Here is a 24,875-nt window from a genome sequence, read left to right on the forward strand (position 1 = left end):
ACAAATCAACACTACACAACACACAGTGCTATACATCAACACTACACAACACAGTGCTACACATCAACACTACACAACACAGTGCTACACATCAACACTACACAAAACAGTGCTACACATCAACACTACACAACACACAGTGCTACACATCAACACTACACAACACAGTGCTACACATCAACACTACACAACACACAGTGCTACACATCAACACTACACAACACAGTGCTACAAATCAACACTACACAACACACAGTGCTATACATCAACACTACACAACACAGTGCTACACATCAGCACTACACAACACAGTGCTACACATCAACACTACACAACACAGTGCTACACATCAACACTACACAACACAGTGCTACACATCAGCACTACACAACACAGTGCTACACATCAACACTACTCAACACAGTGCTACACATCAGCACTACACAACACAGTGCTACACATCAACACTACTCAACACAGTGCTACACATCAACACTACACAACACAGTGCTACACATCAGCACTACACAACACAGTGCTACACATCAACACTACACAACACAGTGCTACACATCAACACTACACAACACAGTGCTACACATCAGCACTACACAACACAGTGCTACACATCAACACTACACAACACAGTGCTACACATCAGCACTACACAACACACAGTGCTACAAATCAACACTACACAACACACAGTGCTATACATCAACACTACACAACACAGTGCTACACATCAACACTACACAACACAGTGCTACACATCAGCACTACACAACACACAGTGCTACACATCAACACTACACAACACACAGTGCTACAAATCAATACTACACAACACACAGTGCTATACATCAACACTACACAACACAGTGCTACACATCAACACTACACAAAACAGTGCTACACATCAACACTACACAACACAGTGCTACACATCAACACTACACAACACAGTGCTACACATCAACACTACACAAAACAGTGCTACACATCAACACTACACAACACACAGTGCTACACATCGACACTACACAACACAGTGGTACACATCAACACTACACAACACACAGTGCTACACATCGACACTACACAACACAGTGGTACACATCAACACTACACAACACACAGTGCTACACATCAGCACTACACAACACACAGTGCTACACATAACACTACACAACACAGTGCTACACATCAACACTACACAACACACAGTGCTACACATCAACACTACACAACACAGTGCTACACATCAACACTACACAACACAGTGCTACACATCAACACTACACAACACAGTGCTACACATCAACACTACACAACACAGTGCTACACATCAACACTACACAACACAGTGCTGCACATTAATACTACACAACACACAGTGCTACACATCAGCACTACACAACACACAGTGCTACACATCAACACTACACAACACAGTGCTACACATCAACACTACACAACACAGTGCTACACATCAACACTACACAACACAGTGCTACACATCAGCACTACACAACACACAGTGCTACACATCAGCACTACACAACACACAGTGCTACACATCAACACTACACAACACACAGTGCTATACATCAACACTACACAACACAGTGCTACACATCAACACTACACAACACACAGTGCTACACATCAACACTACACAACACACAGTGCTACACATCAACACTACACAACACACAGTGCTACACATCAGCACTACACAACACAGTGCTACACATCAGCACTACACAACACACAGTGCTACACATCAACACTACACAACACAGTGCTACACATCAACACTACACAACACACAGTGCTACACATCAACACTACACAACACACAGTGCTACACATCAGCACTACACAACACAGTGCTACACATCAACACTACACAACACACAGTGCTACACATCAGCACTACACAACACAGTGCTACACATCAACACTACACAACACACAGTGCTACACATCAGCACTACACAACACAGTGCTACACATCAACACTACACAACACACAGTGCTACACATCAGCACTACACAACACAGTGCTACACATCAACACTACACAACACAGTGCTACACATCAACACTACACAACACAGTGCTACACATCAACACTACACAACACACAGTGCTACATATCAACACTACACAACACACAGTGCTGCACATCAACACTACACAACACAGTGCTACACATCAACACTACACAACACAGTGCTACACATCAACACTACACAACACACAGTGCTACAAATCAACACTACACAACACACAGTGCTATACATCAACACTACACAACACAGTGCTACACATCAGCACTACACAACACAGTGCTACACATCAGCACTACACAACACAGTGCTACACATCAACACTACACAACACAGTGCTACACATCAGCACTACACAACACAGTGCTACACATCAACACTACACAACACAGTGCTACACATCAACACTACACAACACAGTGCTACACATCAGCACTACACAACACACAGTGCTACACATCAACACTACACAACACAGTGCTACACATCAACACTACACAACACAGTGCTACACATCAGCACTACACAACACAGTGCTACACATCAACACTACACAACACAGTGCTACACATCAGCACTACACAGCACAGTGCTACACTTCAACACTACTCAACACAGTGCTACACATCAGCACTACACAACACAGTGCTACACATCAACACTACTCAACACAGTGCTACACATCAACACTACACAACACAGTGCTACACATCAGCACTACACAACACAGTGCTACACATCAACACTACACAACACAGTGCTACACATCAACACTACACAACACAGTGCTACACATCAGCACTACACAACACAGTGCTACACATCAACACTACACAACACAGTGCTACACATCAACACTACACAACACAGTGCTACACATCAACACTACACAACACACAGTGCTACACATCAACACTCCACAACACAGTGCTACACATCAACACTACACAACACAGTGCTACACATCAGCACTACACAACACAGTGCTACACATCAACACTACACAACACACAGTGCTACACATCAGCACTACACAACACACAGTGCTACACATCAACACTACACAACACAGTGCTACACATCAGCACTACACAACACAGTGCTACACATCAACACTACACAACACAGTGCTACACATCAACACTACACAACACAGTGCTACACATCAACACTACACAACACACAGTGCTACACATCAGCACTACACAACACACAGTGCTACACATCAACACTACACAACACAGTGCTACAAATCAACACTACAAAACACACAGTGCTATACATCAACACTACACAACACAGTGCTACACATCAACACTACACAACACAGTGCTACACATCAGCACTACACAACACACAGTGCTACAAATCAACACTACACAACACACAGTGCTACACATCAACACTACACAACACAGTGCTACACATCAACACTACACAACACACAGTGCTACACATCAACACTACACAACACACAGTGCTACACATCAACACTACACAGCACACAGTGCTACACATCAGCACTACACAACACACAGTGCTACAAATCAACACTACACAACACACAGTGCTACACATCAGCACTACAAAACACACAGTGCTACACATCAACACTACACAACACACAGTGCTATACATCAACACTACACAACACAGTGCTACACATCAACACTACACAACACACAGTGGTACACATCAGCACTACACAACACACAGTGCTACACATCAACACTACACAACACACAGTGCTACACATCAACACTACACAACACAGTGCTACACATCAACACTACACAACACAGTGCTACACGTCAACACTACACGACACACAGTGCTACACATCAACACTACACAACACAGTGCTACACATCAACACTACACAACACAGTGCTACACATCAGCACTACACAACACAGTGCTACACATCAACACTACACAACACACAGTGCTACACATCAACACTACACAACACAGTGCTACACATCAACACTACACAACACAGTGCTACACATCAACACTACACAACACAGTGCTACACATCAACACTACACAACACAGTGCTACACATCAACACTACACAACACAGTGCTACACATCAACACTACACAACACAGTGCTACACATCAACACTACACAACACACAGTGCTACACATTAACACTACACAACACACAGTGCTACACATCAACACTACACAACACAGTGCTACACATCAACACTACACAACACACAGTGCTACACATCAACACTACACAACACACAGTGCTACACATCAACACTACACAACACACAGTGCTACACATCAACACTACACAACACACAGTGCTACACATCAGCACTACACAACACACAGTGCTACACATCAACACTACACAACACAGTGCTACACATCAACACTACACAACACAGTGCTACACATCAACACTACACAACACACAGTGCTACACATCAACACTACACAACACACAGTGCTACACATCAACACTACACAACACACAGTGCTACACATCAGCACTACACAACACAGTGCTACACATCAACACTACACAACACAGTGCTACACATCAACACTACACAACACAGTGCTACACATCAACACTACACAACACAGTGCTACACATCAACACTACACAACACACAGTGCTACACATCAACACTACACAACACACAGTGCTACACATCAACACTACACAACACACAGTGCTACACATCAGCACTACACAACACAGTGCTACACATCAACACTACACAACACACAGTGCTACACATCAACACTACACAACACAGTGCTACACATCAACACTACACAACACAGTGCTACACATCAACACTACACAACACAGTGCTACACATCAACACTACACAACACAGTGCTACACATCAACACTACACAACACACAGTGCTACACATCAACACTACACAACACACAGTGCTACACATCAACACTACACAACACAGTGCTACACATCAACACTACACAACACAGTGCTACACATCAACACTACACAACACAGTGCTACACATCAACACTACACAACACACAGTGCTACACATCAACACTACACAACACACAGTGCTACACATCAACACTACACAACACACAGTGCTACACATCAGCACTACACAACACAGTGCTACACATCAACACTACACAACACACAGTGCTACACATCAACACTACACAACACAGTGCTACACATCAACACTACACAACACAGTGCTACACATCAACACTACACAACACACAGTGCTACACATCAACACTACACAACACAGTGCTGCACATCAACACTACACAACACACAGTGCTACACATCAACACTACACAACACAGTGCTACACATCAACACTACACAACACAGTGCTACACATCAACACTACACAACACAGTGCTACACATCAACACTACACAACACACAGTGCTACACATTAACACTACACAACACACAGTGCTACACATCAACACTACACAACACAGTGCTACACATCAACACTACACAACACACAAACTGTTTATATAAAATTTATTTTCCATTGCCACATTTTCCACTTAATTATTTTGTCATTTTCAATTTTTTTCATTATTTTTTTTCAGTAAGATTAGTTTAGTTTTTCTGAGGGAAGAATATTTTGAAATATAAATAAATAAAAGTATGAATGAGCTTTTTAATGTTTTAAATGATGATTGTTTCAGTTGATGATAATAATAATAATATTAATAATAATAATAATATTAGTATTGTTATTATTATTAATAGTAACAATAATAATAATAATAATAATAATAATAATAATAATAATAATAATAATAATAATAATAATAATAATAATAATAATAATCATCCTAATAATAATAATAATAATAATAATAATAATAATAATAATAATAATCATAAACGTCTTTCAGATGCGTACAGTGATAATATGCACTGGAGATGGGAAACCGGTGTAGGTCGTGTATTGGCATAATGGCAGCTGTGGCAGCTGCCACAGTTGTGGCACAGGTGATCATCATTACCTACAACTACCACCACCACCACCACCACTACCAGCACCACACACCAGCAACCCCTGACCCCCACCAGACACCCTACCAAGCAAGGCAAGTAAAGACGGGGGAGCATAAATACCTTTTCTGGCTTAAGTTGCTTTATTATAAACATTTTTATTGATAATTTTTATTACTAATTTATTTTTATAGTTTATTAACATATAGTTTTTGTGTGAGCTAAACGCATAGTTTAGTAAAAAGGCTTTTCTCTGATGGTTCCAGAAATGGTTCAAACAAGATCTCCAGAAACAATAAACGCTACAGTATTAGTAGTAGTAGTAGTAGTAGTAGTAGTAGTAGTAGTAGTAGTAGTAGTAGTAGTAGTAGTAGTAGCAGTAGTAGTAGTAGTAGTAGTAGCAGTAGTAATAACATTGTTAGTAGTGACAGCAGCAGTAGCAGCAGCGGCAGCAGGAGTAGTATCAGCAACAGTAGCAGTAGTAACTACAATAGTAACAGTAGTAATAGTAGTAGTAACTACAGTAGTAGTAGTATCAGTATGGAGGTGTGGTCAGCAACGAATGGGTGGGGTTTAAAGGTGGAAAGGTGCCACCCATATACTCACCCTAACACCTGTGACACCCTTCCCCCTTTTATCACCCAAGGACTCACCCTACCCCCAGAAGAGGCTCACCCACACACCCCACCCACTCAGGGTGAAGGGATCACCCTCTCCGTAATCAATCAAAGGAAACCAGCTCTAATCTTCCACAGGGTAAGTGACCACCAGATGGCAGTTTTGGGTAGGTTATATCCTCTCGTGTTAGCATTGCATATCCTCATAATAATAATAATAATAATAATAATAATAATAATAATAATAATAATAATAATAAAAGGTGTCCTTATAATTATCAATTAATGTAATTCATGTATTAATTAAAAATGAAAACAAGGTCATTTGAAATTGTTTGCAAACACTCGGGCCTTACTGGTGTTTACAGTTGTGTGTAAATCTTGTATTCTCGTAGTTTATGACACTGTGTAAACAGCGGTGCATCGCGTGTAGTTATTGGTTGGTCTGTTTGTAAATCGTATCGTAAAACACTGACGCACTAAATTCATTTGTATATATATATATATATATATATATATATATATATATATATATATATATATATATATATATATATATATATATATATATACATATATATATATATATATATATATATATATATATATATATATATATATATATATATATATATATATATATACATGGTAGGAGCTCAAGACCCCAGGTTTACTGAAGCAGCGATTCGGTGGGACACCCTTACAGACTCCTCCAATAGACCAGCTCCTCCCAAACAGCACAAACAGTCCCACTGGGACAAACCGATCATGGAAAAAATCGCCAACACAATGCTCTCCAACGCTTCAGGAAAGAACAAAGCTCGTCTCCTGGCAGTGAAGGCACCACACTCAGGAGATTTCCTGTTAGCTGTTCCCAATTCCTCCCTGGGCACCCGTCTCGACCCACAGGCCATTCGGATTGGTGTTGCTCTTCGCCTAGCCGCCCCCATTTTCACCGAACATAGGTGTATTTGCGGCAGGGCGACAGCTGATCAATTCGGACTTCATGGTCTCGTGTGCCACACAGCAGAAGGGAAGTATGCCAGACATGAGGAGATCAATGACATAATAAAGAGAAGCCTCGCCACAGCCCGTTACCCAGCTCAACGGGAACCCCAAGTACAGAGGTCTGATGGAAGTCAAAAGCGTCCTGATGGAGCCACTATGCTACCCTGGAAGGATGGAAAGCAGATTGCCTGAGACTACACCTGTGCTGCCACATTGGCAGACACCTACTTGCCATACTCTGTAGTGGAAGGGGGTGGAGCTGCCAGCCACAGGGAGACCCAGAAGATCCGAAAATATGAAGACCTTCCCCCTTGCTATAACTTCATTCCAATAGGGTCGGAGACCCTTGGAGCATGGGGCAAGTGTGCTCTAAAGTTCCTCAAAGAGCTGGGTGAAAAGCTCATCATAGAAACCAAGGAACACAGGGCGACCAGCTTCCTCTTTCAGAGACTCAGTGTTGCGATCCAGAGAGGAAATGCCTGCAGCATTCTGGACACGCGGCCCACCGCCGGGGAGCTGGACGAAGTGTTCGAGATGCAGCTCTGAGTTACCTATGTTGTTTTACTTTCTGTTGTATTTTTGTGAATGTTTGGCCAATGTATTTTGTCTTTAAATAAAACATACCTATATATGTATATAATATATATATATATATATATATATATGTATATATAATATATATATATATATATATATATATATATATATATATATATATAGGATGGGGTCCACCTCTTGTGTAAATTGTAGGATCCACAGCCTCGGAGAAGTGGATAAAAAGGCTTCAAGGAAGAATATTTATAATCCACTTCCCCTACCACCCCATCTTTTCATATTTTTTTTATACCAATAGAAATATTTTATTACATAATATGGTACAAAAGATATATATGTACGTGTGTGTTTAATTTGCTTTGTTAGTTATATATCTTTTTGATATACGTAAGTCATTAACGAAGTCTGTCACCCGTACATACACTATCAATAAACATTTAATTTTAAAATCAGATTTAAAGTACATTCAATGTATATCCATTGATAAATATACACACCTGTCTGTATACAATATATATCCTATGATGCGTTTGTATTTATCAATTATTTGTAATTATGGTTGTGTTTTCCAGGTAGTTAATACAAATATTGTGTTTTATATTCATAGACTGAAATTGAAAAAAATCTGCTTTCATTTCCTTATAGAGAAGGCATCAGAACCGGTTCATCGACCACAAAGGCATAAGTAAATGGCGTGAATTTACAGCGTAATATGGAGAAATCAGATTTGTTTGTGACCAGTAGCTGATTGACAGATTTATTGAAAAACAGGGATCATACAGCATGCATATATATACATGTATGTATGTATGTATATATATATATATATATACATATATATATATATATATATATATATATATATATATATATATATATATATATATATATATATATATATATATATATATATATATATATATATATATATATATATATATATATATATATATATATATATATATCGCAAACCACGCGATACAGGATGCAATGATAACTCTAGGGCTAGGCCTTTGCTGTTGCAATCAACACATTATCAGGAGCTTGCAAGGTTTCGGAAAAGAGGAGGATGTCCAAGCAAATAGGATCCCAGAGGACGTCTTCACTCCAGTGAAATAACCTGTATATACGAGAATGAGACTTATGACGACGCTTCGGTCCGATTTGGACCATTGATTAGTCACACTAACGCACGAAGGTAAGGAAGCCAGTGTATATTGGAGAGGAGGACAGGAATGTCCTCTCCTATATACATTACTTGCTTCCTCAGTGGTCCAAATCGGACCGAAACGTCGTCATAAACTTCTTTCTTCTATGTGCTGGTTATGTGTGTGTTTACGCATGTAAAATATTTAAAAGTTAAAGGCTAAAATAGCGAAATAAAATACATAACTTAGAATGTTGAAATGTTCATGAAGTAGTTAGACTGTTCTCTGTGGAGTGTTCTTTGTTGAGTGTTCTAAGTGATGTGTTCTTTGTTGAGTGTTCTAAGTGGAGTGTTCTTTGTTGAGTGTTCTAAGTGGAGTGTTCTTTGTTGAGTGTTCTAAGTGGAGTGTTCTTTGTTGAGTGCTCTAAGTGGAGTGTTCTTTGTTGAGTGCTCTAAGTAGAGTGTTCTTTGTTGAGTGTTCTAAGTGGAGTGTTCTTTGTTGAGTGTTCTAAGTGGAGTGTTCTTTGTTGAGTGTTCTAAGTGGAGTGTTCTTTGTTGAGTGTTCTAAGTGGAGTGTTCTTTGTTGAGTGTTCTAAGTGGAGTGTTCTTTGTTGAGTGTTCTAAGTGGAGTGTTCTTTGTTGAGTGTTCTAAGTGGAGTGTTCTTTGTTGAGTGTTCTAAGTGGAGTGTTCTTTGTTGAGTGCTCTAAGTAGAGTGTTCTTTGTTGAGTGTTCTAAGTGGAGTGTTCTTTGTTGAGTGTTCTAAGTGGAGTGTTCTTTGTTGAGTGTTCTAAGTGGAGTGTTCTTTGTTGAGTGTTCTAAGTGGAGTGTTCTTTGTTGAGTGCTCTAAGTAGAGTGTTCTTTGTTGAGTGTTCTAAGTGGAGTGTTCTTTGTTGAGTGTTCTAAGTGGAGTGTTCTTTGTTGAGTGTTCTAAGTGGAGTGTTCTTTGTTGAGTGTTCTAAGTGGAGTGTTCTTTGTTGAGTGTTCTAAGTGGAGTGTTCTTTGTTGAGTGTTCTAAGTGGAGTGTTCTTTGTTGAGTGTTCTTAGTGGTGTGTTCTTTAAGTGTTCTAAGTGATGTGTTCTTTGTTGAGTGTTCTTAGTGGAGTGTTCTTTAAGTGTTCTAAGTGATGTGTTCTTTGTTGAGTGTTCTTAGTGATGTGTTCTTTGTTGAGTGTTCTAAGTGGAGTGTTCTTTGTTGAGTGTTCTAAGTGGAGTGTTCTTTAAGTGTTCTAAGTGATGTGTTCTTTGTTGAGTGTTCTATGTGGTGTGTTCTTTGTTGAGTGTTTTAAGTGGAGTGTTCTTTGTTGAGTGTTCTAAGTGGTGTGTTCTTTGTTGAGTGTTCTAAGTGATGTGTTCTTTGTTGAGTGTTCTTAGTGATGTGTTCTTTGTTGGGTGTTCTAAGTGGAGTGTTCTTTGTTGAGTGTTCTAAGTGGAGTGTTCTTTAAGTGTTCTAAGTGATGTGTTCTTTGTTGAGTGTTCTATGTGGAGTGTTCTTTGTTGAGTGTTCTAAGTGGAGTGTTCTTTGTTGAGTGTTCTAAGTGGAATGTTCTCTGTTGAGTGTTCTAAGAGGAGTGTTCTTTAAGTGTTCTAAGTGATGTGTTCTTTGTTGAGTGTTCTATGTGGTGTGTTCTTTGTTGAGTGTTTTAAGTGGAGTGTTCTTTGTTGAGTGTTCTAAGTGGAGTGTTCTCTGTTGAGAGTTCTAAGTGGAGTGTTCTTTAAGTGTTCTAAGTGATGTGTTCTTTGTTGAGTGTTCTAAGTGGAGTGTTCTTTGTTGAGTGTTCTAAGTGGAGTGTTCTTTGTTGAGTGTTCTAAGTGGAGTGTTCTTTGTTGAGTGTTCTAAGTGATGTGTTCTTTGTTGGGTGTTCTAAGTGGAGTGTTCTTTGTTGAGTGTTCTAAGTGATGTGTTCTTTGTTGGGTGTTCTAAGTGGAGTGTTCTTTGTTGAGTGTTCTAAGTGGAGTGTTCTTTGTTCAGTGTTCTAAGTGGAGTGTTCTTTGTTCAGTGTTCTAAGTGGAGTGTTCTTTGTTGAGTGTTCTAAGTGGAGTGTTCTTTGTTGAGTGTTCTAAGTGGAGTGTTCTTTGTTGAGTGTTCTAAGTGGAGTGTTCTTTGTTGAGTGTTCTAAGTGGAGTGTTCTTTGTTGAGTGTTCTAAGTGGAGTGTTCTTTGTTGAGTGTTCTAAGTGGAGTGTTCTTTGTTGAGTGTTCTAAGTGGAGTGTTCTTTGTTGAGTGTTCTAAGTGGAGTGTTCTTTGTTGAGTGTTCTAAGTGGAGTGTTCTTTGTTGAGTGTTCTAAGTGGAGTGTTCTTTGTTGAGTGTTCTAAGTGGAGTGTTCTTTGTTGAGTGTTCTAAGTGGTGTGTTCTTCTTCGAGTGCTCTTATCTTTTGCATTCTATGAATCGCACTAATAATAAAACAAAAAGTACAAAAGAGCTTCCTATGAAAACCCCAAACTAGGAAACAACACTAACACTTCACCGAGGGCCCAAGAGGCACCTCGGTGACTATAGAAGCCTTAGCAAATCATTGCCGACCACAGCTCGAGGAATGCTGCTAAACTGAGCACACAAAGATTAAATTCATACAAGTATGAGAGATTGTGATTTAACTGAGAATAACTCGCACAAAAAGCCATAAATGGCTTATTTAAATAGTGTTTCTAGATGATATGTGACCAGTCGGGGTTTGATACTCCTCTATGGTTATAATAACTTTAAACATTGGTATGTTCAGACCAAATTGAGCTGCGTAAAAAAATTCCACTACATTGATTTGGTGTATTCACAAGACTGAAAATGGTCAGAGTGCTAAATCAAGATCTAGCCAAGTTTGCCATGTTTTCCATAATAAATACTAATACTGTATGTGTTCTCTACAGGTGTTCCCACTTGGGTTGTATTGGGCTCACTGGGCGGACCTGGAGTGGCACTTGGAGCGCGTGGCACCGGGGCGGGTAGTGGTGATGACGGTGTCAGTGTTTGGCACTATTGGACTTCGTCACGCTGCCCAACGCCTCACTCAGTTGGGTTCAGTCTTTGCCCTTTACCTCATGCCCAGCGCTCGTTGGACGTGGGTGTTCATCAAGGGTGGACGCACCATCTCAGAGACGGTTATTCTTCAAGGCATCGCTCAACACAAGGCGCACCTCATCCTTCCTCTGTCACACATGCCGATGCCATGGAACTCCAACAAGAACCAGAGGGTTGAAGAAGAGCGCTGGCAGTACTGTGAGGCTCATGGTGCCATGGGTGGGCTCTGTGATGAGTGGTCCCCAGACCCATTACCATTGCCCTCTGCTCCCCCTGTGGGTCAGCAGACGGCCCTTGCTGGGGTGGGTGTGGTGGTGACAGCAGGTAATAGACATCAGTACCTCTACCACACCCTCACCACCCTGCTTGCCACACCAGGGGCACAACAACACAACGTTCTCGTTATCCTCGGTGATGCCCCGCCTTCCACAACACAACTTCTTCGTCTCCTCGACCTCAACTTCACCAAAGTTGCCGTCCAGGGACAAGACAATGCAAAGCTCTTCCGCTACTACCGCAGTGTCTTCCAATTAGCAGTCAACACCTTCCCTGACGCTCCAGCGGTCATATTCCTAGATGAAGACGTCGAAGTCTCACCAGACTTCTTCTCCTTCATGAGCCAGACTCTCTGGCTGCTCCACGCTGACCCAACTATCTACTGCATCAATGCTTTCTCCAACACAGGTTTTTCTAACCGAACTTTCAATCCCTCACGAGTTTTCCGAGGTTCCGTCCAGGTCATGTGGGGGTACGCGGTGACGCCCCAGTTTATCCACGAAGCCTTGATCAAGTGGCCGAAAGACGAGCATAACACGAACATCATAATCTATGATTTTTGGCTCTACTCGAATGTCAGGCGAGGAAGAGAATGCGTGTTTCCAGAAGTGGGTCGGAGTTCACACTATGGGATGGGTACCAACTCTGTTCCTCTGATGGTAGAGGTGATCTTTCTAAACAGGCCAGTGGTCCAGGAGTCTGGGGTGCCTCTGGTGGGAGTTTCCAGGCTTCAGCTTCCTACCTGGCGCCATGATCTCTCTAACAACCTTACCTTAGCCACTCCACTGCTAGGTAATCCGTGCTCTGCGGATTTCATACCCAAACATAACCCCGAGCAGCTCTATGTGTTCTACTACAGGTTGGATGCCATTGAGCAAGGCTTACCAGATGCGAGCCAATTTTTTGCTTTGCAGAACTGTGTGGGTGGATGGGCGCTCTCAGATCAGGGCCAGCACGAGGGGGTAAGCATCTTAGCCTTCTCGATCTACACTACCCTTTACCTAGTGGGAGTTCCTTTCTCCTCCTACTCTCACCTCAAGCCTCGGGATCTTCCACTCTGGGATGTTAACACTATTCCCGAGGAGGAATTTGAAGTCGTACAACTGAACGAGCTCAACAAGCACAAGTTCATCCCCGTAATAGCCAACAGGAACATGACTTCGTCTTATCTTATGAGTTACTTGTCTGCAGTTTAATTGAATTTAGAAAACCCTATGATATAATTCTATTCCATATAATGACTGAGTCATTGATATTGCAGGTATATACAGCGGTGTCTACTCAAATGCCATTATGGTTCCCACTGACCCAATGACAAGTCACGACAGAATGACTGCTGGTCTATACCAGTCAAACTGAGTAGATATAGGCGTGAGTACATGCCACCAAAAAAAAAATTGTACTCAAATGTGTTCCTGAATAGCATCGTGCCAAGGTTGTATGGCACTCTAGTCCAGAGGTTTTCAAAATGTTTGAAGTCATGTATCCTTTATGTTAAAAAACAAAAAACAGTCCCGGATCTTTGACCAATAGGAAAAATTTTAATAATACAATACAAATGGCAATAAATCTCAATTTTTACTACTTTATATAAAATATGAAATGTGCAAATACAGTTGTATAAGTTTCATATAAATCTTATATAAGTTTAGAAATTCGTATGAAAAACGAAAGAAAATTTAATTTTCTTAACCTGTTTATGAAGTAAATAATAAGGATATGAATCAAACCACGGTACGGGCGGGGATTGAACTCGCGGCGAGTGAGTCGTAAAACTCCAGACCTAGTTTAACGACTTGCTAGCCGCGAGCTCAATTCCCACCCTTATCGTGGTTTGTCTACAATCGTGTCATTACGATTTCTTGAGTTAAAAATATAAATATTATATATATATATATATATATATATATATATATATATATATATATATATATATATATAAACACTGATCTCTGGCTGAAGGAGACTCGAACCTACGAACCTTGGAACAAGGTACGCAGTGCTTTACCAATCTACCCACACTGGACCAATACCTTGGAGTCCAGTTTGCACTAGACTTTGATCCAAGGCAGCCAGCTTTCAGGGAGAAGGCTTACAGCTTTTCATCTCATCCCCTGCATGCACCAGCCTGAAAGCTGGCTACCTTGGATCAAAGTCTAGCGCAAGCTGGACTCCAAGGTATTGGTTCAGTGTGGGTAGATTGGTAAAGCACTGCGTACCTTGTTCCAAGGTTCGTAGGTTCGAGTCTCCTTCAGCCAGAGATCAGTGTTTATATATATATATATATATATATATATATATATATATATATATATTAACAAGTTAAGAAAGCCTAGAGAACAAATTGATTTGTCAGTTAAAAATAGGAGAGGAGAGTTATTAAATGGAGAGTTAGAGGTATTGGGAAGATGGAAGGAATATTTTGAGGAATTGTTAAATGTTGATGAAGATAGGGAAGCTGTGATTTCGTGTATAGGGCAAGGAGGAATAACATCTTGTAGGAGTGAGGAAGAGCCAGTTGTGAGTGTGGGGGAAGTTCGTGAGGCAGTAGGTAAAATGAAAGGGGGTAAGGCAGCCGGGATTGATGGGATAAAGATAGAAATGTTAAAAGCAGGTGGGGATATAGTTTTGGAGTGGTTGGTGCAATTATTTAATAAATGTATGGAAGAGGGTAAGGTACCTAGGGATTGGCAGAGAGCATGCATAGTTCCTTTGTATAAAGGCAAAGGGGATAAAAGAGAGTGCAAAAATTATAGGGGGATAAGTCTGTTGAGTGTACCTGGTAAAGTGTATGGTAGAGTTATAATTGAAAGAATTAAGAGTAAGACGGAGAATAGGATAGCAGATGAACAAGGAGGCTTTAGGAAAGGTAGGGGGTGTGTGGACCAGGTGTTTACAGTGAAACATATAAGTGAACAGTATTTAGATAAGGCTAAAGAGGTCTTTGTGGCATTTATGGATTTGGAAAAGGCGTATGACAGGGTGGATAGGGGGGCAATGTGGCAGATGTTGCAAGTGTATGGTGTAGGAGGTAGGTTACTGAAAGCAGTGAAGAGTTTTTACGAGGATAGTGAGGCTCAAGTTAGAGTATGTAGGAAAGAGGGAAATTTTTTCCCAGTAAAAGTAGGCCTTAGACAAGGATGTGTGATGTCACCGTGGTTGTTTAATATATTTATAGATGGGGTTGTAAGAGAAGTAAATGCGAGGGTCTTGGCAAGAGGCGTGGAGTTAAAAGATAAAGAATCACACACAAAGTGGGAGTTGTCACAGCTGCTCTTTGCTGATGACACTGTGCTCTTGGGAGATTCTGAAGAGAAGTTGCAGAGATTGGTGGATGAATTTGGTAGGGTGTGCAAAAGAAGAAAATTAAAGGTGAATACAGGAAAGAGTAAGGTTATGAGGATAACAAAAAGATTAGGTGATGAAAGATTGAATATCAGATTGGAGGGAGAGAGTATGGAGGAGGTGAACGTATTCAGATATTTGGGAGTGGACGTGTCAGCGGATGGGTCTATGAAAGATGAGGTGAATCATAGAATTGATGAGGGAAAAAGAGTGAGTGGTGCACTTAGGAGTCTGTGGAGACAAAGAACTTTGTCCTTGGAGGCAAAGAGGGGAATGTATGAGAGTATAGTTTTACCAACGCTCTTATATGGGTGTGAAGCGTGGGTGATGAATGTTGCAGCGAGGAGAAGGCTGGAGGCAGTGGAGATGTCATGTCTGAGGGCAATGTGTGGTGTGAATATAATGCAGAGAATTCGTAGTTTGGAAGTTAGGAGGAGGTGCGGGATTACCAAAACTGTTGTCCAGAGGGCTGAGGAAGGGTTGTTGAGGTGGTTCGGACATGTAGAGAGAATGGAGCGAAACAGAATGACTTCAAGAGTGTATCAGTCTGTAGTGGAAGGAAGGCGGGGTAGGGGTCGGCCTAGGAAGGGTTGGAGGGAGGGGGTAAAGGAGGTTTTGTGTGCGAGGGGCTTGGACTTCCAGCAGGCATGCGTGAGCGTGTTTGATAGGAGTGAATGGAGACAAATGGTTTTTAATACTTGACGTGCTGTTGGAGTGTGAGCAAAGTAACATTTATGAAGGGATTCAGGGAAACCGGCAGGCCGGACTTGAGTTCTGGAGATGGGAAGTACAGTGCCTGCACTCTGAAGGAGGGGTGTTAATGTTGCAGTTTAAAAACTGTAGTGTAAAGCACCCTTCTGGCAAGACAGTGATGGAGTGAATGATGGTGAAAGTTTTTCTTTTTCGGGCCACCCTGCCTTGGTGGGAATCGGCCGGTGTGATAATAAAAAAATAATAAAAAAATAATATATATATATATATATTACACTCATTTTACCCTGAGTTTTGAAATATACTCCATTAATACCTTGAACTGAAACTTTAAGTTCACTGAGATATGGAAATATATCAAACAAGTATACCGCCATCTGTATCCAACTTTTGTTACTCATGTTGTGTGATAGTTTACAAAGACTCTCTGATAAAGAAGACTTTTGTCTTCTCGTTACTCATAAAACCAAGTCAACACTTTTCCGAGGGGCAGATATTGAACTTCCCAGTGAAGCAGCAGTTTTTTTGGTCCAAAGTTCGCATTTCTTCACTCGACGTATTAAATATCCTGGCATTTAAAGGCACTGCATTTCTAAAACTGACAGTTTTCACTGCCTCAGTAAGTACATATTATGATTTTTGAGGCATTCGTTTAATAACTTTAATTGCAAATACATGACTACGAAAAGAACATTAGTTATAATTAGAAAGTTACACAGTTTATTTCATGCATTAATCGCAAGGTATTTTAACGTAATGATTATCCCCAGGGAAGATAAAAGTAGCAGAAGACTCATGGAGTTTATTCACTTTATTGTTGGTTTATTAATCAGGGAAAACCACCTGACATGAGTCTTTATCGAAAGATGGTCCGTTCAGAGTTCATTCACTCTATTGTTGGTTTATTATCAGGGAAAACCACCTGACCCGAGCCTTCGTCATAGGATGACCCGTTCGGAGGTGCCGGTGTTATGACGGGATTACAGCTTGCGTGTGGTGCTGGAACAATGGTGTCTCAGGAAAACATGTGAAGGTGGGGGAGAAGCTGACGAACCAATGACGGCCACGACAGGTGATTAGTAACCAAAATTTAGAAGTCTTTGGTCACGCTGTCACTCTTCTTAGGCCTTCTGTCTTTCCAGATCTCAGTTACAGGTTACCTGCGACAAATTTCGCTTCGATTACCTTAGAGGTAATCATCTCTCCCTGTCTTAGAGAGGGAGAGACAAGGCTGGGAGAGGTCTACCTGGAGGGCAGGTAGACCTCTCCCAGCCTTGAGGAGTTAAGGTAATGGAGGAAAACGACTTTAAGGACGGAGGGGAATGAGGAAGAAGCCAAGAAATAACACGACTCAACTTTCCTCCTCTTCATTAAGGCGTAAAAAAATCAGTCAAACGCTTATAAGTGACAAGTGAGGTTTGTGCAGCGTTGATGTTGTGTGACGTGGCGAATTGATGTGATTCAGTGAGCGATGATGAGGTGCGTTCTGAAGCTTTGATCAAATGTGTTTGTCGTGTTTCATATCAAACGAAAAATTACTTGTAATACAACTACTACTATTACTAATAATAAAACCAAGAATAACAATAATAATAATAATAATAATAATAATAATAATAATAATAATAATAATAATAATAATAATAATAATAATAATAATAATAAAAATGTATTTTAGAAGCAGCTGGGGACACTGTTATGTACTGGAGATGGAGAAGACAAGGAGTTTATGTAAATCAACTGTCGTAGTCGCAGCTGCAGTTGTGGTCGTACAGGCTGTCATGATCTTCAGCATCTACCACAACTCCAACCACCATTATATTCAAACAAGCCCTGACCACCACCACACACAAACAAGCCCTGACCACCACCACACACAAACAAGCCCTGACCACCACCACACACAAACAAGCCCTGACCACCACCACACACAAACAAGCCCTGACCACCACCACACACAAACAAGCCCTGACCACCACCACACACAAACAAGCCCTGACCACCACCACACACAAACAAGCCCTGACCACCACCACACACAAACAAACCCTGACCACCACCACACACAAACAAACCCTCACCACCACCACACACAAACAAGCCCTGACCACCACCACACACAAACAAACCCTGACCACCACCACACACAAACAAACCCTGACCACCACCACACACAAACAATCCCTGACCAGCACCACACACAAACAAACCATGACCACCACCACACACAAACAAACCCTGACCAGCACCACACACAAACAAACCCTGACCACCACCACACACAAACAAACCCTGACCACCACCACACACAAACAAACCATGACCACCACTACGTACAACCTAGCCATCATCACTTCTTGACAACCCAGCAAACAAAGTACGTAAACAGCTAAAAATAAACAGATTTTTGTTGATTGTGCTTCTCTGATAATAGACATCGTAATTACCAGTTTTAAATCAGTTTTTCACACACTTAGTTTTGACTTAAACGAAGAGCCTTTGGAAAATATCTCCGCTTTATTTTTCAGACACAGCAGCAGAAACAGTGAATGGGGAACAAGAATAACACAAAACGCAACGAACAGCAGCACTAGAAGAAACATGAAAAATAATACTAGTAATAGTAGCAGTTTTAGTGGAATTGATGTTGGTAGTATTAGTGGTAATATTAACAGAAACTCCAGCAAAAGCAGCAGCAGCAGCAGTGGGAGTAGCAACAATAGCAGCAGTAGCAGAGGCAATAGCAGTTGGAATAGTAGCAGTAGAAGTAATAGCAGCAGCAATAGTAGTATCAGTAATAGTAGCAAGAATCTTAATAACAGCAGCAACAGCAACGGCAGTAGTAGTAGTAATAGCAACAGCAACAGTAGTACCAGCAATAGCAATAGTATCAGTAGCAACAATAGTAGTAGTATCAGTATGGAGGTGTGGTCAGCAACGAATGGATGGGGTTTAAAGGTGGAAAGGTGCCACCCACACCCCTACCACCACACCTGTGTCACCTTTCCCCCATTTATCACCCAAGGGCTCAACCTACCCCCAAAAGAAGCTCACCCACACACCCCACCCACTCAGGGTGAAGGGATCACCCTCTCCGTAATCAATCAGAGGAAACCAGCTCTAATCTTCCACAGGGTAAGTGACCACGTGGTTGTAATATTCTGCAAGTTTTAGCCTTATAATGACCCGTTGGTGGCGTGCCTCGCAGGGTATATACACAGAGATGGATGTATCTCTCGGTGCATATAAACTGAGAATTTACATTAATCCCTGGGCTAAGGATGGAAATATTCTTTGACTGGTGGCTGGACAATTGACAAGCAGCCTTATGACTCCTGTAGTCGATAGCCTTTAAACTTTACCAACCAACCAATGAAATGAATAGTGACCTGACAGTTGTCCAGGACGGCTCGATATGTCGTTATAAGTTACCTGTGTAGTGTGAGTTACTTGTGAATTGTTCCACCCATGGTATTATTACCCTTAATCTAATTAATAAATGTCACCTATTTTACTTATTATAATTTATATATATATATATATATATATATATATATATATATATATATATATATATATATATATATATATATATGTCGTGCCGAATATGTAAAACTGGTCAATTAGCAAGAACTCATTTAAAATTAAGTCCTTCCTAAAATTTTCTCTTATACGATTAAAGATATATTTTTTTCAATAATGTTGATGCAAAAATTTATAATTTTGCACCAAAAGAATCTTAGAAAACTTACCTAACAATTTATTTTAGCCTAAACCAACTAAATATATTTTAGATTTGTTTACAGTAATTTAATACTAAACAAGCACAGTGAAATATATTTTTTTCTTTAGGTTCTGAATGATTTTGGCGAAATTATTGCATACACAAATTTTCGCTTGTCCTGTATGGCAAGATGAGCGTTGCTATTTAAGGCAAGATCGCAAGTTCTGCCTATTCGGCACGATGTATATATATATATATATATATATATATATATATATATATATATATATATATATATATATATATATATATATATATATATCGAATGGCAATTTTCGTCTCCTTTTCCCTATGTCCCGTTACAAATTTTTTCACAAATGTGAGAGCAATCAACATCAGAAGGATGTTTTCCCCTATAAAATTTCCCTAGTAAATGGCCACTTTGAAGTCTATAATCAAAGGGTTGGTCAGCTCTTTTAGAATTATAAAAGTGGTCTAACGTATGGAGTAAACGTAATCAAAATTGACAAAAAAAAAGCACGGAAATTTAAACAAATATATTGCCAAGTATTTCTTGATTTATAATAAATGGTGTGTGTGCTGAGGGGAGGACAGATGTTGCCTGAGTTTACAAGTGTTTTACAGGGTTCAATTTATTTTTATTATTATTATTATTATTATTATTATTATTATTATTATTATTATTATTATTATTATTATCAGATGTAGTAGTAGTACCAGTACCAGTGGTAGTAGTAGTAGTAGTAGTATAAGTAATAGTAAAAAGAGTAGCAGAAGTAGTAGTAATAGAGTTAGTAGTAGTCGTAATAGTGGTAGTAGTAAGGCTTGTGGCAGTGAGCTGCCTCTCCTTCAGGCTAGGTGTTATTACGCATTTTCTCACCGCCAACGGCCATACTACGTTGAACGCACCGCATCTCGCCCGATCAGCGAAGTTAAGCAACGTTGGGTTTGGCTAGTACTTGGATGGGTGACCGCCTGGGAACACCAAGTGCTGTTGGGCATTAATCTTGGTGCCCCGTGGCCTGATGGCTAAAGCTCTCGCTTCACACTGAGAGTGTCTGTGTTCGATTCCCAGCGAGGGTAGAAACACTGGGTGTGTTTCCTTCCACCGGTTGTCTATGTTCCTCATCAGTAAAATAGGAGTTAGTCGACTGGTGTGGGTCGCATCCTGGGACAAAACTGACCTAATTTGCCCGAAGTACTCTGCACAACAAGCGGCTTTCTATACTGTAGCATGTCATTGATGTCACCTAAGCCTGTATTGTATACCTTGTACATAGCTGGAGGTTACCTGGAGGTTATTCCGGGGATCAACGCCCCCGCGGCCCGGTCCACGACCAGGCCTCCCGATGGATCAGGGCCTGATCAACTAGGCTGTTACTGCTGGCCGCACGCAGTCCGACGTACGAGCCACAGCCCGGCTGATCCGGCACCGACTTTAGGTATCTGTCCAGCTCTCTCTTGAAGGCAGTAAATATAGATACTATTATGAGGGAGGCAGACAGTAGCCTCCCACAGTAGGAGTTAGCTGGTATGTGTGTATCTCACATTATTTAGAAGTAGAAGAATATCAGTAATCGTAGTCGTAATAGTAGTAGTAGTAGTGGTGGTAGTAGTAGTAGCAGAATGCGGCTATGGGCATCACTGTAAAAATTATAAACATGTATACTTCACATGACTAAAACAGAGGGTAAAGTGAACAGTGTGTAAAAATGTTACTAAGAATTTCTCATCTTAGCAGTTATTGTTGTATTGATAAGAGATACTAAATCCGGATTGGTCGTGCGGAATATTTTACGTGGTGAGCACCACTGGGATGGGATTCAGCATATTTCCATATAAGTACATATTGAATATAGTTAAAATGTATTCTGTGAGCAGCTCTCAGCTATTATTGCCTGGTTGATCTGTCTTATGTCACTCAAAATACCCAGAACTCAGCAAGTGGAGGTCGCTGCTCCTCGTGTCCCTAATGTGTTACAGTGTTATGTCAAGGTCTAGTCAAGGTTGTCATGTTTTCCATAATAAATATTAATACTGTATGTTTTCTACAGGTGTTCCCACTTGGGTTGTATTGGGCTCACTGGGCGGACCTGGAGTGGCACTTGGAGCGCGTGGCACCGGGGCGGGTAGTGGTGATGACGGTGTCAGTGTTTGGCGCTATTGGACTTCGTCACGCTGCTCAAAGCCTCGCCCATTTGGGTTCAGTCTTTGCCCTTTACCTCACGCCCCGGGCTTGTTGGACGTGGGTGTTCATCAAGGGTGGACGCACCATCTCAGAGACAGTTATTTTTCATGGCATCACTCAACACAAGGCGCACCTCATCCTTCCTCTGTCACACATGCCGATGCCATGGAACTCCAACAAGAACCAGAGGGTTGAAGAAGAGCGCTGGCAGTACTGCGAGGCTCATGGTGCCATGGGTGGGCTCTGTGATGAGTGGTCCCCAGACCCATTACCATTGCCCTCTGCTCCACCCGTGGGTCAGCAGACGGCCCTTGCTGGGGTGGGTGTGGTGGTGACAGCAGGTAATAGACACCAGTACCTCTACCACACCCTCACCACCCTGCTGGCCACACCAGGGGCACAACAACACAACGTCCTCGTTGTCCTCGGTGATGCCCCGCCGTCCACAACACAACTTCTTCGTCTTCTCGACCTCAACTTCACCAAAGTTGCCATCCAGGGACAAGACAATACTAAGCTCTTCCGCTACTACCGCAGTGTTTTCCAGTTAGCAGTCAACACCTTCCCCGACGCTCCAGCGGTCATATTCCTCGATGAAGACGTCGAAGTCTCGCCAGACTTCTTCTCCTTCATGAGCCAGACTCTCTGGCTGCTCCACGCTGACCCAACTATCTATTGCATCAATGCTTTCTCTATCACAGGTGTGTCTAACCGAACTTTCAATCCCTCACGAGTTTTCCGAGGTTCCGTTCAGGTCATGTGGGGGTACGCGGTGACGCCCCAATTTATCCAGGAAGCCTTGATCAAGTGGCCGGAAGACGAGCATAACACCAACATGATAATCTATGACTTTTGGCTTTACATGAATGTCAGGCGAGGAAGAGAATGCGTCTTTCCGGAAGTTGGCCGTAGCTCTCACTATGGCGTGGGCACCAACTACCATTCTCTGTTAGCGGAGGTGGCCTTTGTGGGCAGGCCGATGGTCCGGGAATCCGGCGTGCCTTTGGTCGGAGTTTCAAAACTTCAGCTGCCTACCTGGCGCCAGGAGCTCTCTAACAACATTACCGCAGCAACACCGCTCCTGGGTAATCCTTGCAATGAAGATTTCATGCCCTCACTCAACCCAAAGCAGCTCTATGTGTTCTACTACAGGCAGGACACCAATGAGAAAGGCACACCAGATGGGAGGCAGTATTTTGTTTTGCTTGATTGTGTGGGTGGGTGGGCGCAGTCTGTCCAGGGCCATCACGAGGGGGTGAGCATCATAACCATCTCAATCTTCACTACTCTCTACGTGGTGGGGATTCCCTACTCCTCCTACTCTCATCTTAAGCCTCCAGGTCTCCAGCTGTGGAACGTCGACAGCCTCTCAGAAGAGGAGTTCTGAGTAGTAAATCTCAAGAAATTCTGCTTTTAGATTTTACTCCTAGTAGCGAGTTTATTGGGCAGCACCACTCATCTTTCAAGTGTACTTTCCTAAAAGCTAAATAAATGGCTTGCTATTGGTGGTATTACCTCTATCTTCGGATGTTTGAATATCCACGAATCATTGCCTTTATAATGAAGAATTTTTGTTTCTGCAGGTATCACTACCTTTACAACTTATCATTTGCAAATTGCATATTTTTGTCGGTTATATACAATACCGACAAGACGGTTAAGAAACATTTCGCTTGATCAACAGGCTTCTTCAGTCGAATACAGAAGAATATAACACAGAAAACAGAAATGAACAGGTAATTTCAGGGTGAGCAGTTCTTTAACTTTAGGCAAAAGTAGAGGAATGAGTCTGCTAAGAATTAAATAACAAAGAGGTACAATACCGTGACTAGAACAGTACATAAATAACCTGCACATAGAGAGAAAAGCTTATGACGACGTTTCAGTCCGACTTGGACCATTTACAAATTCACACTGACAGAAGGGGACAAAGACAGTAGAAAGAGATGAAGAAAAAGTACTGGTGGTTGTGGTCATGTTACTACTACTACTACTACTACTACTACTACTACTTTCATTACCAGCATTACCACTACGACTACTTCTTTTTCTTCCTCTCTTGGTCCCGTCCCTGTCCTCCTCACTCACGAGCTTTCCTCTCTATGTGCGGGTTATTTGGGTACCTCTAAGAATTGTTTCTTTTCGTACATATTCTAAATTTTTAGTCTTAGTTTTACCAAAGT

The 24,875-nt window shown here is 41.3% G+C and overlaps 2 protein-coding genes and 1 non-coding gene across 3 annotated transcripts; all 3 read left to right on the forward strand.

Annotated features, from left to right (window-relative positions):
- The first annotated feature begins 6,352 nt into the window (after window positions 1–6,352).
- LOC128701197 (protein O-linked-mannose beta-1,2-N-acetylglucosaminyltransferase 1-like) lies at window positions 6,353–14,412 on the forward strand. The gene is made up of 2 exons (XM_053794795.2): window positions 6,353–6,838; window positions 12,277–14,412. Exons 1-2 carry the CDS (start codon window positions 6,623–6,625, stop codon window positions 13,897–13,899), a joined length of 1,839 nt encoding a protein of 612 aa, XP_053650770.2. The 5' UTR covers window positions 6,353–6,622; the 3' UTR covers window positions 13,900–14,412.
- Window positions 14,413–18,439: 4,027 nt separating this feature from the next.
- Window positions 18,440–24,486, forward strand: LOC128701198 (protein O-linked-mannose beta-1,2-N-acetylglucosaminyltransferase 1-like). The gene is made up of 3 exons (XM_070100481.1): window positions 18,440–19,136; window positions 19,288–19,894; window positions 22,559–24,486. The coding sequence occupies exons 1-3, from the start codon at window positions 18,469–18,471 to the stop codon at window positions 24,077–24,079; spliced, it is 2,796 nt and encodes a 931-aa protein (XP_069956582.1). The 5' UTR covers window positions 18,440–18,468; the 3' UTR covers window positions 24,080–24,486.
- Window positions 21,386–21,504, forward strand: LOC128701202 (5S ribosomal RNA). The gene has a single exon (XR_008408877.2). It is a non-coding gene; the product is annotated as a 5S ribosomal RNA (ribosomal RNA).
- Window positions 24,487–24,875: the final 389 nt, after the last annotated feature.

The sequence above is a fragment of the Cherax quadricarinatus genome, chromosome 73 (genome assembly GCF_038502225.1).
Source record: "Cherax quadricarinatus isolate ZL_2023a chromosome 73, ASM3850222v1, whole genome shotgun sequence".
In the NCBI taxonomy this organism is placed as follows: Eukaryota; Metazoa; Arthropoda; class Malacostraca; order Decapoda; family Parastacidae; genus Cherax; species Cherax quadricarinatus.